This window comes from Caretta caretta, chromosome 1 (assembly GCF_965140235.1).
Source record: "Caretta caretta isolate rCarCar2 chromosome 1, rCarCar1.hap1, whole genome shotgun sequence".
NCBI lineage: Eukaryota > Metazoa > Chordata > Testudines > Cheloniidae > Caretta > Caretta caretta.
Genome location: NC_134206.1, coordinates 252193748 through 252213114, shown reverse-complemented (window position 1 = coordinate 252213114; position 19367 = coordinate 252193748). Strand labels below are relative to the sequence as shown.

At 39.3% G+C, this 19367-nt stretch overlaps 1 protein-coding gene across 2 annotated transcripts in view; it reads left to right on the top strand.

The window, feature by feature from the left end:
• Nucleotides 1–19367, top strand: part of GNPTAB (N-acetylglucosamine-1-phosphate transferase subunits alpha and beta) — a 70242-nt gene that overhangs the window by 12010 nt on the left and 38865 nt on the right. For both annotated transcript variants that reach the window (XM_048831299.2, XM_048831288.2), the window contains exons 2-7: nt 118–203; nt 11652–11771; nt 14547–14588; nt 15934–16139; nt 18243–18307; nt 18613–18747. In XM_048831299.2, coding sequence (XP_048687256.2) covers nt 118–203; nt 11652–11771; nt 14547–14588; nt 15934–16139; nt 18243–18307; nt 18613–18747 — 654 coding nt within the window. The remainder of the gene's footprint in view (nt 1–117; nt 204–11651; nt 11772–14546; nt 14589–15933; nt 16140–18242; nt 18308–18612; nt 18748–19367) is intronic.

Here is a 19367-nt window from a genome sequence, read left to right as displayed (position 1 = left end):
AATTTTATTTTTATATTTATATAAAAATAAAATAGTAAAGGTTTTGAAGAGAGAGAAGTAAATTATCATTAATTCTAATTTAAAAAGAATGTGACTCCAAGTTTTCTTTCTTTATAGGTTGTCCTGGAGTGGAGTCGAGACCAGTATCATGTTTTGTTTGATTCTTATAGAGACAACATTGCTGGCAAATCATTTCAGAATCGGTAAGCTCTGGTGTAACTCTTGGGGTTGTAGTGTTGCATATTTAGCTATTTGGTGTGTTTGCCAGATGTTTAAGATGCAGTAACATACTGTATAAGTGGATGTTTTTCCTCCTACAAATTTTAAGTCTGTACTAAAGTTGTATTTGATTTTACACTTTATGTATTAAATCAGAAAATGTAAATTGGAACCAATAGTGATATGAGAACTCAGATTTTAAACTTGTTTAATAGCAATTTTTACACTACATTAGCACTTCAGTCTGGACTGAACAAAATAGTTCTTTTTAGCACTGCAGAAGGGAAAAGTGACTAATTTCGCATATTAAAGTGTGTATATATAAATACACAAGTAAAGTTCCAACTTGGTTTATTTTTACATATCAGGAAGCGTTGTTTTCCATATGTTGTAAGTTTTCCTTCATCTTGTATGGAGGTTGTTATTAAGTGGAAAATGTCACAAGGCATGGAGAAAGAGGCCCTTTTAAACAGAATAATTTTAAATCAGAGAAACTGGTCACATCAGAGTGAAGCCTGAGTCATATGAATAGTTATTCTTCAGTTGTGACAACTCTTGGGAGGCTTCTTAGAATCTTTTAGTTCACGTTTTGAATAATCATGGGGTCTACTGTTCAGGAAGTCAGTATGCCTGTGGGCTATAATGTGGGAGAAGCTACTTAGGGTAAGTCGTTTGGTTTCTTTTAGCCTCAGTAAACTCAGCTGGAAACTTGTCTAAAAAAGAGGACCTCACTGAAAACCAGATGCTGAATCAGAGTTAAAATGTTTTGGGTCATAGGACCATATAAATTAGTTGGGTGGGGGTAAGTGGTTAGATCATGTAGTCCACCCCCCTGCTAGTACAGGATTGCTCTCTACTGTACATTTTGTTGTTGTGCGTTAGACCTCCCACTGCTTCCGCTCACCTCCCCACCCCCAAAAAGATCAGTAGATAAAGGAAAGTGGGCACTTTTGGAGCTCTTTTAGATGATAATCATTAGTTTAGAGCTGAAATGTTTCTGCAGAACTATGCAGTGGAGCTTTTTGGTCTGTCTGTCCCTATCCATATCCTTTTCTAAAATGCCTGTCACTATGGTAAACTGGGTACAGGGATTTAGATAAAACAGTGGGGTTTGTCCAAAAAGGGCATGAAAATCTCAGCACTGTTGTATGGATATAGTCAGTTTTCCGTTTTGCAATGTGCAGTCTAATTCTTTTCTGCTTTGGTTCTTCAGGGAATGCTTCCTTTTAGAGGAGACTTTTGCCACTCTTGAGCTGAAGGATCAGTGAATGAGTGTAACTGGTGACTGGACAAGTCCTAAAGTTTTCACAGTAGGCACCAGAGCTGCTCAATATTTGGAGTTCATTAGCTTGTCTTTACACTTGCTCTGTCAGGTGTGATAGGAAGGGGTCCGCAGTATTGGGAGGTTTGTCAAGAGATTTGTATACAATTAGCTATTCCATATTGCAGTTTTCTTGGAATTGGCATACCAAAAATGACTTTGGTTTAGGGGTGTATTTTTCTTGCATCTGTCAGCTACAGTAGTACAAGTCTTCCTTGTTACCTAATCCTGGGAATATGATTAACTGGATATCCTTAGCACATGAGCTGAATCAGTGTGGGGCTGGTGGAATCTTTTGGTGAGGTTTTACAGACATGATGTTACTTTTGCTTTTTGTATAACCTGTAGATAGAGGACTTCTGATTTTGATACTTTCTGTCCTGTCTGTGTTTATGCTCCGAAATGAAACTGAATGAAAAGGAGGGACCCACAACAAATTGGGCTTCAGAGAATTGTTCCCATGAAAGTAAACAAATATTTAAATGGACGGAAAGTAAAACACACCTCTTTCAGATATCAAGTGATCAAGCAGTTTACAGCAGAGAGCAGTACAGTTTTTGGGAAAATGCTAGTACAGTTTCTACTTTGTTTAGATCTCTGGTGTAGTGCCTTTTAAAAACAATAAAAGAACATCTCTGAGGGAGAGGAATTATTTACTCTCAGGACCAATGTGGACACAAGAACAAATAGATATAAACTGGTCATTGGGAAGTTTAGACTTGAAATTAAACGAAGGTTTCTAACCATCAGAGGAGTGAACTTTTGGAATAGCCTTCCAAGGGAAGCAGCGGGGGCAAAAGACGTGTCTGGCTTTAAGATTAAACTCGATAAGTTTATGGAGGAGATAGTATGATGGAATAACATGATTTTGGTAATTAATTGATCTTTAACTATTCATGGTAAATAGGCCCAATGGCCTGTGATGGGCTGTTAGATGGGGTGGGATCTGAGTTACTACAGAGACTTCTTTCCTGGGTATCTGGCTGGTGAATCTTGCCCATATGCTCAGGGTTTAGCTGATCGCCATATTTGGAGTCGGGAAGGAATTTTCCTCCAGGGCAGATTGGAAGAGGCCCTGGAGGTTTTTTGCCTTCCTCTGTAGCATGGGGCACGGGTCATTTGCTGGAGGATTCTCTGCTCCGTAAAGTCTTTAAACCACGATTTGAGGACTTCGATAGCTCAGACATAGGGGAGAGGTTTTTCGCAGGAGTGGGTGGGTGAGATTCAGTGGCCTGCATTGTGCAGGAGGTCAGACTAGATGATCATAATGGTCCCTTCTGACCTTAGTATCTATAAATTCCTCGACAAACTATTATACATTATGATGTGACTTTCTTCAATAACATCATAAAGTTAAAATTTGACTTATGTACATAGGAACACATACTTATGCTTAAAAAAAAGTACAAATTTTTATTTTGTGAGTGATTTAAAAAAACTGGTGATTTTATTATTAATAATTATAAGAAATTGTACTAAGTAGTTGTAAGGACAAGGAAAATTTCTTGTTCTTGCCTTTAAGGCTCAACATTGCAGCTTTTCTTTCATCTCCAGCCTGGTCTTTTTCAGCATTCCCATGAGACACATTAGCCTCAATACCTCCTCCTTGCCTTCTCTTTGTTTTCCTTTCATGCTGTCTGTGGTATGTATATTGCTTACCCCAAAACTGTTCACCAGATCACTTTCCTCCTCTTATTAATAATCTTAAAAACTTGCTGATTCAGTCTTGCATGTGAGAATCTACATGTTAACTGTATGATTGTATGATTTTCAGCTCTGTCCTTCCTCCCCCAACTATTAACAACCCTTGCTTGTTGTGGCGTGTTGAATTTATATTGTATGCCGTTCTGGGACATGACCAAATAATATTTGAGTGTTCCAAAAAGCGCTAGATACCAAACAAAGCAAGTGACGAGATAGTCCCTGCCCAGTACCGTAGAGCATACAATTAAAATCGAATGTGACACAACAAGTGAAGGCCACAAATAGGTGGGAAGGAGGGGAAGAAGATGAGTGAGGCTGGGGAGGGAAAAAGATGCAGGGGATATGGAGCCAAGAAGGAACAGAGTGGGGCTCCAGGCATCGGGAATGGAGTAGCAGAGTTGTAATCTGGGCCAAGGGAGATGGGAAGAAATTGGAAAGCTGAGGTGGGGAGGGGAAAGAGCTAGGGCTTGTAGTAGGACTGTGCCAGCAGGTGAAGGTGGTTAAGAGAGTTCTTATCTACTCTGAGCCTTACCACACAAATATAGAACCAGCTGTAGGAGGTGAGCCTGGCAGGCTCTGGATCTCCAATGGTAGAAGCAACAAATTCCTATAGCTGCAACTAAATGCCCTCTTCAGAGCTATGCGCTCCCAATTCCTGGTCAAACAAGATCTGACACCCCCAACTTCCTTGGCTGGCAACTGGGAAGTGGGGCCTTGTGAGGGAGTAGAGGAAGTATGGTAAACGTAACACTTTTTAAAAAAATAAGAGAATTGTTTTATTGACTGGAAACCTCCCAAATTTCAAAGTTTCATTTAATAGTAAATTCCACGTCAGATATGTAAAGGGATCCGCTTTATGCAGAACACCTCATGTAGAGACTTTATACTGAGCAATTGAGGAGGAAGATGCTGAAGTAGCCTTTTTTATTCCCTTTTAAATTTAAAGCACAGTAATACGATAACATGCCTTTTGAGATTTAAAAGTCTGTAAGTTATTTTTTGAAGAGGCAATGCAAAATTTACTAAAAACTTGAAAAAAGATTCACTAAAGAACTATAATTTTCTCCCTTAATGCTACTGAATAATCCTAGTGATAGTTAATCACTGTACTCTTATTAGGTGTAACCTTTGTAAAATACTTATTTTTTATTAGTGTTTATTAGTAACCATTAATCCCACAACAATGTTAAGTTTATATGGAATCGTTTTAAGGAAAAAAATATGTATAGATGAGAGTTTGGAAACAGTTTTAAAAGCAGCCTTCAGATTATGCACATACAAACAGTTAAGTGAAATTATGATGATATTTTTTCTAATCTTGTAGACACTGGTTGTTTTATATTCCCTGCTAATGGAGAACAGACTTGTCAAACCAGTATTATAACTGAGACATAATATTTTTATAACCAAATACATATAACCATAAAATGTTTCTTTCCTTAATTTTATTTACAAATTATGTGGCTGAATAGGGCAGTACTGTAATAGGCACATTTTAAATATAGTAGCTTATATTGTACTTCTAATTGATATGATATATCCATATTTAGTGTTAGTGACAGTTTAAAAATAATACATTTTAACAGTCAAAACTAGCACTAAAAATCTCCCATTATTTAAGAAAGAATTGGAATTGAGATTATTTTTCAATTCAGCTCCTCAAAATTAGAGTGAGTTAATAGTGAGACCTTGCACTATACCCAGAAAGTCAACATACTTAGGCTTTGTTGGACTAAGGAGGGAAGCAAATTCCAGAGTCAATGCTCTTCCACTTAAAATTCGTAGGATCTAGACATACAAATCTAGAGATTGTCTGTCTGAATAATCCATCCAGTCACAACCCATAAAAAGAGCTCTTGTTACTCAGATTCTAAGCCATGATGGGTCTGATGGGTGAAAAACACCTTAAATTACACCTAATAACATATCAGAAGCCAGTGCAATCCCGTGAAGCAGAGGTGAAATAAACTCCATGTGACACAGTGCAGAGTGACAGGTTTCAGAGTGGTAGCCGTGTTAATCTGTATCAGCAGAAAGAACGAGGAGTACTTGTGGCACTTTAGAGACTAACAAACGTATTTGAGCATGAGCTTTCGTGGGCTACAGCCCACTTCATCAGTTGCATGTAGTGGAAAATATAGTAGGAAGATAGATACACAGAGAACATGAAAAAAATGGGGGTTGCCATAGCAGCTCTAACCAGGCCAATCGATTAAGGTGGGGTATTAGCAGCAGGAGAAAAAAAACTTTTGAAGTGATGATCAGAATGGCCCATTTCAAACAGTTGACAAAAAGGTGTGAGTAGCAGTAGAGGGAAAATTAGCATGGGGAAATAGTTTTTAGTTAGTGTAATGACTCATCCACTCCCAGTCTTTATTCAAGCCTAATTTAATGGTGTCCAGTTTGCAAATTAATTCCAGTTCTGCTGTTTCTTGTTGGAGTCTGTTTTTGAAGTTTTTTTTGTTGAATAATTGTGACTTTTAGGTATGTAATTGAGTGTCCAGGGAGGCTGAAGTGTTCTCCAACTGGTTTTTGAATGTTATAATTCTTGACATCTGATTTGTGTCCATTTTTTCTTTTGCGTAGAGACTGTCCGGTTTGACCAGTGTACATGGCAGAGGGGCATTGCTGGCACATGATGGCATATCACGTTGGTAGATGTGCAGGTGAATGAGCCTCTGATAGTGTGGCTGATGTGATTAGGTCCTATAATGGTGTCCCTTGAATACATATGTGGACAGAGTTGGCAATGAGCTTTGTTGCAAGGATAGGTTCCTGGGTTAGTGTTTTTGTTGTGTGGTGTGGTTTGGTTGCTGGTGAGTGTTTGCTTCAGGTTGCAATTATTCAACAAAAAAACTTCAAAAACAGACTCCAACAAGAAACAGCAGAACTGGAATTAATCTGCAAAGGGGACACCATTAAATTAGGCTTGAATAAAGACTGGGAGTGGATGAGTTATTACAATAACTCAGAACTATTTCCCCATGCTAATTTTCCCCCTACTGTTACTCACACCTTCTTGTCAACTGTTTGAAATGGGCCATCCTGATTATCACTTCAAAAGTTTTTTTTCTCTTGCTGATAATAGCCTACCTTAATTGATTGGTCTCTTTAGAGCTGGTATGATAACCCTCATTATTTCATGTTCTCTGTGTATCTACCTGTGTATCTATCTATCTCTTCCTACTGTATTTTCCACTGTATGCATCTGATGAAGTGGGCTTTAGCCACGAAAGCTTATGCTCAAATAAATTTGTTAGTCTCTAAGGTGCCTCCTTAGAACAAGTACTCCTCGTTCTTTCTACTGCAGAGTGAATATCTCTAGTCCCCAGAAATAGAGCTTTCTGTGTGTTTCAGGAGTCGTCTCATGCAGAATGCATTATAGTAATCCATTCCAGAGGTGACAAAAGCACAGATAGCTGTGGTGGAATAGGAATAAAAAAGGAAACATTGCAACTTCCAAGCCAAGTGAAGATAGAAAACATTGTTGACCATCACTGCTATATTGAACACCCAGAAGTAGCTGATGATCCAAAAGGCACCTTTAGGTTGTGAACAATTGCAGAAACAGTTATTTTCTGTGATCGATTTTTTCCAGCATAACCTTTGTCTTATCTGAGTTTCAGCTAACTGAGTTTCACACCTGACCAGACGCTAGGAAAACCAATTAACTAAACTTTTATCTCCAGGTCTGGTAAAGCTGAGCTGTAGACCTGAGTTTTTCTCGCATACTGCTGGGACTGCAATCCAGACAGTTTCTCAGTCTCTTCTAGCAACCTCACGTGCACGTTAAACAGGAATGACAGACTAAGGCTCTGCAGTACTGCTATGTGAGAGAGCTCTTGAGACAATGGAGCAATTATCCGCTACTGTCTGTCCTGTTGAGCAGTTCTGTTCTTTCCCCTTCAAATACCATCTATCCTTGCCAACACCACCTTGTGGTCAACAATATTAAAAGCAGTTGATAGATCAAGAGGAAATTGAGTTTGTTTTCTCAGGGCATGAGTGTCGTGTCATTCATGTGAGAACACAAATCTACCAATCTCACTAAGAAATTTATTCAAGCCTTACTGATTAAAAGTAATACAATGCTCTGAGATCATAAATAGCCTAACATTGAGTGTCAGCATTTCAAGACTTTGCATAGACATAATAAATTTGCTTAGCTAAAACTAAATTTTGTAGAGGCACTGAACCTAACACAAACTAGTCAAACCTGTTGAATCCAGATCAGTATTTGAAGTTCATTTTTATTTGGCTGGAACAAACCCTATATTTATTTAGCTAGTACTTTTTGGTGTTTGAATGTTTAACAAAAGTCTGTTATAAATTCAGACCTTGCTGACTTCTTTTTTGGCTGAAAGACTATTATGCAGGGGGGTGTTAATTTTTAAAAAAAGTTCAATCAAATTCTGAATTTTTGTACGTTCAAAAAACTCAAGTTTAGATGGAGACAGTGAAAGATAAGGACTAAATTCTGCTTCAGTGGAGTTGATTTCTGATTTCAGGGGGAATTCCATTGGGTTGTAAGTACAGGTTTTGGCTCAAGTGTATGCATATTATTAAATTATTTTATGCAGTTGACTTGGATAGAACAGGATGACTGAAAACCATTATTCTGAATCAGGTAGTTTTTTGATTAAGCCAAAGTTAAAAGCTATCATGGTGAAGACTATGGACAGTAGAAGTGTGGGGCATTTGTTTTCTCTCACAATGATGTGTGTTAGGAGAAAATTTGTGATGTTAATTGGTCATACAGTAACTCCTCACTTAATGTCCTCCTGCTTAACGTTGTTTCAAAGTTACATTGCTACTCAGTTAGGGAACATGCTCATTTAAAGTTGTGCAGTGCTCCCTTAGAATGTCGTCTGGCTGCCTGCTCTGTACACTGCATGTAAGATTTTGTGGAAGAGCAGCAACTTTACAAGGGAGCATTGCACAAGTTCCTCCTCCCGCTCCCTCCCAGCGCTTAGGACTTTCTGGGGGTGGGGAAGGAGTGGCAATGCGGGGTGCTCCGGAGAGGAGGTGGGAAAAGGTGGGCCTGGAGCGAAGCAGGGACGGGAAGAGGCGTGCCTGGAGCATCCCCCAGCAAAGTCGGCGCTTGTTCTTCTCCAGGTAAGCTGCCACTGCTGCTGCGAAGTTGCTTCCTAGCGTCCTTGCCTGCAGCGGGCTGTGCCTGTGTGGGGTAAGCCAGGGGCACTTCCCAACCACAGTACAGTACAGTACTGTACAGTATATAATGCCTTTTGTCTGCCCCCCAAAATTTCCTTGGAACCTAACCCCCCCCGCATTTACGTTAAATCTTATGGGAAAATTGGATTCGTTTAACATCGTTTCACTTAAAGTTGCATTTTTCAGGAACATAACTACAATGTTAAGTGAGGAGTTACTGTACTATAACAGGGCTGTCCAATCTTAGGGTTACAGTCTGTCACCCTGAATGTGTTTAGTAGCCTATCCATAGGACAACTACTCCACATGAGTAATGATAACAGAATGTAGTCCTTAAAATGCAAAACCCCAAAAGGATAGTTTAAAATACTTGTTCTTCATACTAAAGTACACAGATCAACTACAGTGGGTACATCAGCCTGTTGGTAGCTTGGGGGCAGAATCAGCCCTGCCAGTCACTGACAGCAGGGGAAAGTCTTGCCTCCTGAAATTCCGTCCAGTTTGCTCTTCCCCCATGGTGACAGGCAGCTCTGCCATACCCTCATGCTGCATAGATTTTTGGAGTGAAATTCCAAAATTTATTTCAAATTTGTTGCTAAAATTCATCTTAAATAATTTTTCTGGCTAATTTCCAGCCATGTCCCAGAGCTGCATTTTTGGGAGATTTGTCCCCTCAGCTCCAACTCCTCGTCTGAGGCGTTTGCAGTGGCTGGCACCCTTGCAGACTTCAAGGGGAGAAAGCTCAGAAAACCAGGGGCTACAGTTAAGGGGTTGTCTCTCGCTCCCCCCTTTAACACTCGTCTCACTGGGGAGCTCTGCTGACTATGTGGGCATGCAGTTTCCCTCTCAGCAGGTTAGGCAGGGTTACCTCCCTGGGTGGGAAAGGAGTTCTGATGGACAAGATGCATCCCAGGCTGGATGTGGTCACCACAGCTCCCTCCCCTGGCAGGAAGGGAAGCATGCAAGACCAGAAAAGAACTGGTTCTGGGGCAGGCAGCCCCGCCTCTCCCATCTTAACTCAGAGGAGTGAAGCCAGAAGGGGGGCACACCAGATGGAAGATCTTGCCTATGTCCCCATAATCTACACCAGCAACCTCATCTCTGATTGTGGACCTCAGACACCTTCTTCACCTCCACTTCCCTGCAGGCCATGGGTGAAGGGCATCACACACAGCACAGACACTGCCAACACCAGAGTGTACAGTAAAGGGTCTCTGGGTTCAGCTTCATCCCCCTCCTGCCATCCCTATAGCAGCCTGGTCAAGTCTTTATCGTATAATGTTCTCAGCGTGTTCAAAAAAAGGAAGTTTTGGACAAATCCCAACATTAAATGCTTACGGCATCAACCTTATTCCCACCCTGCATAGCCATAGAGCACAACCTTGGAATTATTCTGCTCCTTACAGCACTACCCAAATCGAACCCCTGTAAGAGGTGCCATTATATTTCCTAGCCAATAGAATAGGCCTTCTGATGGCTGTTACCTTTAATCAGGTGAGCTTTTATTTGAAGTTGGGAGTTTCTTTAATAAGACCCACTGTTGTACTTTTATATCAAAATGGTAGTCCTCACAACTGTAATTTGTTCCCTAAGTAAATTCAAGAAACTTTCCTTCTTTGGTTAAGTATCAGAGTCCAGTCATTAGAAGCACTGATAATCTCAGGGCATGTCTTTTGTACTGAGATCTGCTAGATGGGCATTAGCAGGAATGCTGGACAATTGGTTCAATGGCTCTCAGCACCCCCACTATACAAAACTGTAAACCCTGGATATAATGGAAACTACTTCAAGCAGCACCCCTAGTTCTAGCACCTATGATATTAGTTCACTAAATTCTACATATTGGGCATCTAGTTTTAGCTAATACCATTTCTTTTCTTTTGGCAGAGGTCTTCTCCATGCCTTAGTACCCAGGGGAAGATGGAGGTCTTATATATATATAGTCTACCTCATTTTGGATGTCCATATTTAAAGCATGACCCTGCTTCCCACCCTAAAGGCACACTGCTATAAAAATCCCGGTGTAAAAGATCTGTGGACTTTGGCATGAAGAAAAATAGGGAAGTTTATCTGTGCTCATCTGAAAAATTCCTTTCTTCAAGTAATAAGCTTCACAGACCCAGTCAACCCTGGAAACAAATGGATCATCCAGAATAGAAATGGAAATTGACATCCAAGAGTTTGGATTTGTTATTAGGTTGAATTTATTATGCTCTGCAGCAGCAAAAATAATTGTAATTTTCCTGAAAGTATGTTTAGCGCAAGATGTAATTTAAGAAAGTAGATTTGAATTATCCTGGCTGTGGAAGTTATATCAATTGGAGGGCACTTCAATAGGTGGGGCATTTCCCTGTTGCCAGTATCTGTCAGTTCTGGTTCTTCCCCCAAGCTACAAGTAGGCTGAAGTACCCATTGTAACAGGTCTGAGGACCTTATTACTTGAAGAAAGGAAATTTTCAGGTAAATTTTCTTACTAATTTATTCTAAACTGCTATTGCTGCTTCTGAACTAAGTTTGCTAGAAGACCTGTAATCTCTCCAGATGCCTTATGGGAGTGCAACTCAAGATACTAGAGTTGGATCAGGGATGAATTTGTTCGCTGTTGTCTAGAGTCTATATTATAGACCCTGCTTTAGCTGTTGGTTAATTAAACTCAATGCTATTACCCAAGAGAGACTCCTGGAGTGAAATCCTGGTCTCGTTTAAGTCAGTGGGACCAGAATTTCATCCCTTGTCTTGTTTTTTTTCTCTTGTTCTGTATAATTTACCAACAATAAAGGCGTGATTCAAAATAGTCTCTGTACTTCAGACTGTTTTGTCCTCATCTGAGTAGTCCATGTACTAAGAGTGTGCCTGGATCTTTACATGGAGGATTTGAAAAACGATTATTTTAATAGGAGGTTATTCAAAGTCATTGGATAAAAAATTGGAGTGAAAGAGGAACATGTTAAAGCATTCTCTCATTGAGTATAACTAACATTTTGACCACTAGTTAAGTTTGATGCAGATGATCACTTTGTCTATCACCTTCTCTTAGTTTTACTTCTGCAGAGTTGTGTTAAAAGCTTTTGTATAATTGGGAGGATAATACACAGACAGAGAGCAGCGTTTTACTTTGTTCAGTTTTTAACACAGAGTCCATGAGTTTCAACTGTCTTTTGTATTACAATGTAATCCATGCTACTGTCATACACTTGTAAATAGGTTATACTGCTCTTTCTTGTGGTTTATGTAGACTCTGTTTGCCCATGCCAATTGATGTGGTGTACACCTGGGTGAATGGCACAGATGTTGAGCTGATCAAAGAATTGCAACAGGTTAGAGAACAGATGGAGGAAGAACAGAAAACAATGAGGTAAGAATCTGTTCAATGGAGACATAATACAGTTGTTTCTAGCTGGCTGCAGTAATGCTTAATGGATACTCTCCATTTTCTTTTTGCCATGTTACTCTGCATGTACAGCCAAACTAAGACTTGTCAGTTTTATTTCCTTGTTCTTATACACTTGGCCTTCATCAAAATGAACTTCTTTCAAAACTCCTTCCAGCAAGGAACAGCTGACTATTCGGGCAACCTTTCAAATACAAAGAAAATATTAATTTATTGTGACCTTGTCATATCTCAGCATGGATTCACCAGGGGAAGGTCATCCCTGACTAATCTAATCGCCTTCTATGATGAGATTACTGGTTCTGTGGATGAAGGGAAAGCAGTGGATGTATTGTTTCTTGACTTTAGCAAAGCTTTTGACACGGTCTCCCACAGTATTCTTGTCAGCAAGTTAAAGAAGTATGGGCTGGATGAATGCACTATAAGGTGGGTAGAAAGTTGGCTAGATTGTCGGGCTCAACGGGTAGTGATCAATGGCTCCATGTCTAGTTGGTAGCCGGTGTCAAGTGGAGTGCTCCAGGGGTCGGTCCTGGGGCCGGTTTTGTTCAATATCTTCATAAATGATCTGGAGGATGGTGTGGATTGCACTCTCAGCAAATTTGCGGATGATACTAAACTGGGAGGAGTGGTAGATACGCTGGAGGGCAGGGATAGGATACAGAGGGACCTAGACAAATTGGAGGATTGGGCCAAAAGAAATCTGATGAGGTTCAATAAGGATAAGTGCAGGGTCCTGCACTTAGGACGGAAGAACCCAATGCACAGCTACAGACTAGGGACCGAATGGCTAGGCAGCAGTTCTGCGGAAAAGGACCTAGGGGTGACAGTGGACGAGAAGCTGGATATGAGTCAACAGTGTGCCCTTGTTGCAAAGAAGGCCAATGGCATTTTGGGATGTATAAGTAGGGGCATAGCGAGCAGATCGAGGGACGTGATCGTTCCCCTCTATTCGACGTTGGTGAGGCCTCATCTGGAGTACTATGTCCAGTTTTGGGCCCCACACTACAAGAAGGATGTGGATAAATTGGAGAGAGTCCAGCGAAGGGCAACAAAAATTATTAGCGGTCTGGAACACATGACTTATGAGGAGGGGCTGAGGGAACTGGGATTGTTTAGTCTGCAGAAGAGAAGAATGAGGGGGGATTTGATAGCTGCTTTCAACTACCTGAGAGGTGGTTCCAAAGAGGATGGTTCTAGACTATTCTTAGTGGTAGAAGAGCACAGGGCAAGGAGTAATGGTCTCAAGTTGCAGTGGGGGAAGTTTAGGTTGGATATTAGGAAAACCTTCTTCACTAGGAGGGTGGTGAAACACTGAAATGCATTATCTAGGGAGGTGGTAGAATCTCCTTCCTTAGAAGTTTTTAAGGTCAGGCTTGACAAAGCCCTGGCTGGGATGATTTAATTGGGGATTGGTCCTGCTTTGAGCAGGGGGTTGGACTAGATGACCTCCTGAGGTCCCTTCCAACCCTGATACTCTATGATTCTTGTTTTTTAAGTGCCATGCACAAAAGTGGCTCTCTGCAAATAATAACTAAATTTGGTTTGGTTTCAGAACTCTGCAAGAGAAAGTTTTTTTTTAAATAGGAGAAAAACCTTATTTATGCCAACTTTTTGAAAGCACAATGAAACATTCCTTTGTATTTGGGCTTTGTTAAAAACTTCTATTAAAACCTGTGCTCGAGTGCTCCTTTTAAAGTTCAATTTTGAGTATCATAAAAACTAAGACTGTGCAGAGAAGGATATACATCATTTGAAGATATAAAACAGATTAGTTAGCTCTACAGGGCAAGGGAACTGCGAAAATCATGCATTGCAACATTCAAGGCTTCAGTTTTTTAGGTATTAACTTGTTCTGGACACACCTATTTAAACTTGATTGTATTATAAAATTATCCACCAAAAACTTCAAACCCTAGGCAGCCCACTATTCAGAAAACAAATGCTGCTGCTGCTGCTGATGCTGCTGCTGCTGCAGGTTATGTTGTCCAGGAACACTTGATTCAGTTCTTGGTCAGCAACTCTTCAGGCTTTTTACCTAATCTATTCACCACCTAGAAAATCATCTCATTCTGTTACTCAAGCTGTTATAGTGTTCAGTTGTAATTAAAAACAACAACAACAAAAGTAAATAAAAGGTAATACATTCATCCATTTTTCATATGTTACGGTCTGTAGCTAGGTTGTTAACATTAATTGTCCAACTGAAAAGTGAAATTCAGTGTTCATGTGGCATTTTATTAATATTTTATTATTATTGTTTACATAGCAATACCTGTCAGAATGTGCTAGCTGCTTTCCAATATGGGCATAATCCTGGCTCTGATAACCTTACAATTTTTGCATATCTAATCTAATCTAATCTTTCCTCGTGTTTTACAAATATTAATAAATTTAGCCTCATAATACCAATGTGAGGTAAGGAAATATTATCTCCATTTTATAGATGGAGAAACTGAGACACATAAATTGAATGCCTTACCAAAGCTCACACAGGAAGGCTGGAGCAGAGTCAGATAGGTCACCTGAGTCCCTGTCGTATGCCTTATTCACAAGATCATGTGTTTCCTTCCTCTGCAAATACATTTTCCTTCATGTCCTCTGGAGTAATTATAGAAGAGTGTTCTGTTATGGAAATCATTCAGTTTCACAAGACATTCTATGCCCAGGTGTCTGAATATTCAGCCCAAATTCTTTATAATTGACTCAGTGTAATTTAATGTAACTTTATTTTTTGTTTAGGGAAATGCTTGGGAAAAATACAACAGAACCACCTAAGAAAAGGTAAACTTTTTTAGCCCTAAATAATGAAGTCAAAGAAAGCAAGAGATGGCTTACGTTTTTGTTTGAAATTAATTTCAGTTTATATGGTATGTTTGCTCTCTGGTGACCAGTGCATTCTTATCTTTTGTATCATTTCAAACAATTTAAAATCACAAATATTTGCACTGAACAAAGATAATGAGTAAATTGTGAAAATGGGTGTGCTTCTCCACAAGTGAAAGTTTGTAATGTTTAGAAATTGTGGACTTGTTGTCTCTGTTCTCACATAATTTACACTTTAAAGGTTGGCCCAATGTATATTAAACAGAGTCCTGTATAACCCAAAAGCATTAAAGATTCTCTCCTTTATACTGTGTTCACCTTTCCTTCTACCTGCATAGCATTAAAGATTCTCTCCTTTATACTGTGTTCACCTTTCCTTCTACCTGCATAGTGTTACAAGTAACTGCATATAATATAGAGGTGCCATGTCAGTATGTATTGCATTCTAGATATTACATTACAGCTTTTCTGTTCTAGTTGATCATAGGTCTCAGGAGCTATGTAAAGATTTCCACAATATTTCCCTGAAATGGACAAAGGGAATAAAATCTGAAATTTAATTGTACGAGCTGTTTAGAGCTTTATTCCAAATGCTTCATAATATGCTTGTGTGAAGATTTTTAGTCACTGTCTGGGCTTTCCCCAACAAGAATGGCCTTTCTGATATGAACTTGACTCAATGTTTTAAAAATATATTTAAAAATATGGGGATGGAAAGTTGTGGTACACTCTGAACAAATGTTGCTTACGAAGGTCACCACTCTGGCATTCCTTCTTTCAGGGTGGCAAATCTGGTTATTATAGTCCATACTGTGGGCCAGATTTCTCATAGGCTGTTTGGAAAACTGCCTTTTTACGGTTAGCTGATGGATGAAGGGCTATTAATGGCGCAGGGATAGTATAGATCCCCACCCCCCATTCTGCACGGCACTTTGCTTGGTTTGCTGTAGTTTGAAGATCATTTGGGTTAAACCACAGTTTTTACAAATGTTAACACAGTAAACAGGAACTTTTAAAAAATTGTATCTCCTCACCACTCCAAAGAAAACCAGAAAAAGTCAGCGATAATGTGGATGAGTTAAAGTTATAGCAATAGGATTTTTTTTTAGCAAAACAACCCTCTTTCCTTCTTCCAGAATAGTAAGCCACTTACAAATATAACAGGGGTCAGATTTTACAGAAAAATGGTCAGAAGTATTCAAAGAAATGCTGCTAGCAGACTTCTGTATATTGTGTCTCCCAAATGTTAACGATATGTTAATTTTCGATTGGCATTAAATATACTTTTGATATTTTGTTCTAGTGAGAAGCACCTGGAGTGTTTACTGACACACTGCATTAAAGTGCCAATGCTTGTCCTAGACCCTGCCGTGCCTGCCAACATCACTCTGAAGGACCTGCAATCTGTTCATCCTTCTTTACAAGCTGCTAACAATATATTCTTTATAGCAAAACCAAAAAATCCTTCTACCAATGTGACAGTAGTTGTTTTTGACAGTCCTAAGGAAGGTAAGAACTGGTTTGTTGTGTTTTCAATCATCAGAGGGAAAACCAATATTTTTCTTGGTACTAGCGTTGCAAGGTGAACTTGGCCTTTATCCAAACAACTTCCTACCCCAGACCAGTCTCTAGCTTTTTTCACAGGGCCTTTCCTACGCAGCCATGCCTGGGGTCCTTGTCCAGCTCTTTTGGTGAATACCCCCACGCCTGATTTTGCTTCATTACCTGCTCTTTTTAGACTGACCAAGAAGCTTGCATGGTTTGGCCTTCCTATCCCAGCCGCCATTCTTAGCTGAAATCAACAGCAGGCTGTGCTTGGGTCTTTGGCCTTCTTTAAAGGGTCAGCCCTTTGTTTCGCAGCATCATCTGTCTGTCCTGGTGGACTGTTCCTTTTTGTCTCTCTGGAAACCACTTACCATGTAGCGGGTGCTACAGTAAACAAATAATAGACTGCATTTAATAAAGCTAAAGGAAAAAAGGCCATGCTGACAAAGCTGACGTAACTGTATGTTTGTTGTTAACGGAGTATTTTCCTGTTGAAGTGCACATGGAATTCTTAAAAACATGCACTTTAAGGCTACTGTGACAGAAGGAGTGTACTCTCATCAATCTGTACTTCAAGGTGCTGATTTTTCTGAGTCCTGTAAGCTTTTAAGTGGAATTTTGAAGTTTTGCCCACCTGTATGTTGTGAACGTCCATGTTGCTTCCTTTGTAGGTACTCCAGTTTTCCATACCTCTTCAGACATTTGTACAAATAGTTGGTTATTAAGTACACCAGTGGTTCTCAACCAGGGGTACGCATAACCCTGGGGATATGCAGAGGTCTTCCAAGGGGTACATCAATTCATATACATATTTGCCTAATTTTACAACAGGCTACATAAAAAGGACTAACAAAGTCACTACAAACTAAAATTTCATACGGACAATGACTTGTTTATACTGTTCTGTGTACTATACACTGAAATGTAAGTACAATATATATATTCCAGTTGATTTATTGTATATGGTAAAAATGAGAAAGTAAACAATTTTTCAGTAATAGTGTGCTATGACACTTTTTTTTCTATTTTTAATGTCTGATTTTGTAAGCAAGTGGTTTTTAAGTGAAGTGAAACTTGGGGGTACGCAAGACCAATCAGACTCCTAAAAGGGGTACAGTATTCTGGAAAGGTAGAGAGCCACTGGTGTACACCACGCTGACCCTTACTCTGAGAAAATAAACTGTCTCCTGTAAAATATAGTCCTCTTCCTACTCCAGACACTTGTGGATGCTTAGGAGCAGGGAAAGTTGGACCATTGTCCACTACATTAGAAGCATCTCCTTTATTGGCCTGCCTACCGAATACAAGGCGCTAACATGGTAGAACATTATGTTAAACCTTAAATTCAAATGTATTTTTTTAAAATAATTGTCAGACTCCAACCATTTGTTCAGGTGATGTTGTCTTGTACAGTACTGTGAATGCAGTCTCCTGTGCTCTATTTCTGTCTCTGCCATTGAATTGCTGCTTGACCTTGGCAAATCATTTTAACTCCTTTTCCTCAGTCTATCTGTCTGTAAAATGGTATTACCTCCCAGAGTTAATTATAAAGCTTTTTGGGATTCTTTGCTGAAAAGGATTATATCACTGCTAAGATTAGTTATTATATGAATTTGACATTACAGGTAAATTGCTGTGTTCGATAACATTTTCCGTATTGTATTGATAATCTTAGAAAGTTGATCTTTTAGACAGAGGAGAATAAACCCTAGAAAACCTTTTTGAATGTATTGTACTAAATACTAGATCTAATACGGTACAACAGGAAATTGTATACTTGCCAAAAATTAATATTCTTTACCTTAGAACAAACAGCAGTGTCTAGGTATTTAGCATTTGTATAAAAGATTCTCAGAGCAGGTACAACTTCTTCATTTATCTTAATGTATAGTGTCAAGCAAGTGGTCACCACCTAACCAATAATTCATAAGTAATGCAGACAACTTGTGGCTCTGTAACCCATTCACATTCTTTTTTGTAAGATTTTAAGCTTTAATTTGCAAGAGATGAATTTAATTAATAGAATGTACTAAAATTATGACCTCTGGAACCATTTATTTATTTCAGCTGAAGATGCCCATTCTGGAATGTTAAAAGAAAGCAGCAGACAGACAGTATGGAGAGGTTATTTGGTATGTTTATTTAAGAGTTAAGTTAATTACTTACATTTTTTAACTAAACTGTCAGATGTTGTATAAATTTAATTTTCTTTTCCTACATTTTTAAAAAGTATTTCTTTCACTGTTTGCCTAAACCTGTGTGTAATAGTGTGAGAGTGTTTTTAAAATAAAATAAAATATTCTAGTTTTGAGGTTTGGGCTAGGTGTCAAATTTAGCTCTCTTATCTGGAGAAAGGTTTGAGAGATGTGTGAGTGAATCACTGTGGGTTTTCAAAAAACAAAACAAGAACTAACTAGAAATTCTATTTTTCTTGTAGACCACAGACAAAGAAGTACCGGGTTTAGTGTTAATGCAAGATTTGGCTTTCCTTCATGGATTTTCAGCTACATTCAAAGAGACAAATCAGCTAAGAGCAAAACTACCAGAGAACTTGGCCTCTAAAATAAAACTGGTAAGAACTTGCAGGGGAGAGTAGTTTGATTACATTGTTTTGGAATTCTTTTTACAGAGAGATCCTGGCCAGTCAGATGCCAAAACTTCAGTGCATGACCTTCAAGCTTATACTATGGCTTTTGCTGATAGTCATCATCTTTCTCTCCCGTGCCCTTAAGGTTATTTTCGTCCATCTATGTTCTTGCATCATGAAGTACATCAGGATAGTGCCTCAAGTAATTGCTTTCAAAATTGCTTCCACAATTGTGTATCTAATGGCTGTCCAAGCTGTGGAGGTTAGGTTGCTACCTTTCAGTTGTTCAAAAACTGAAGTACTGGCTGTGTCAATTTTTCCAAGACACATTCACAGCAGTCTCCTCTCTGGCAGAACAGTCCCTTGGTACCTGCCTATCTAAATTTGATTGGAAGACTTGTATTGTTCATGTAAGGTCCTGGCTAGACTTCTTTTCTCTTTGCATTTGGAAGAGTTTGTACTGGTTAGAACACTAAAGTAGGAGTCAGGACTATGGTTCTGTTACTGACTCTGCCACTTACTCTTTATATGACCATCGGCAAGTTGCACAGTCTGTGCCTCAGTTTATCCATCTGTAAAATAGGGCCGTGTTTTTTGGACATAGC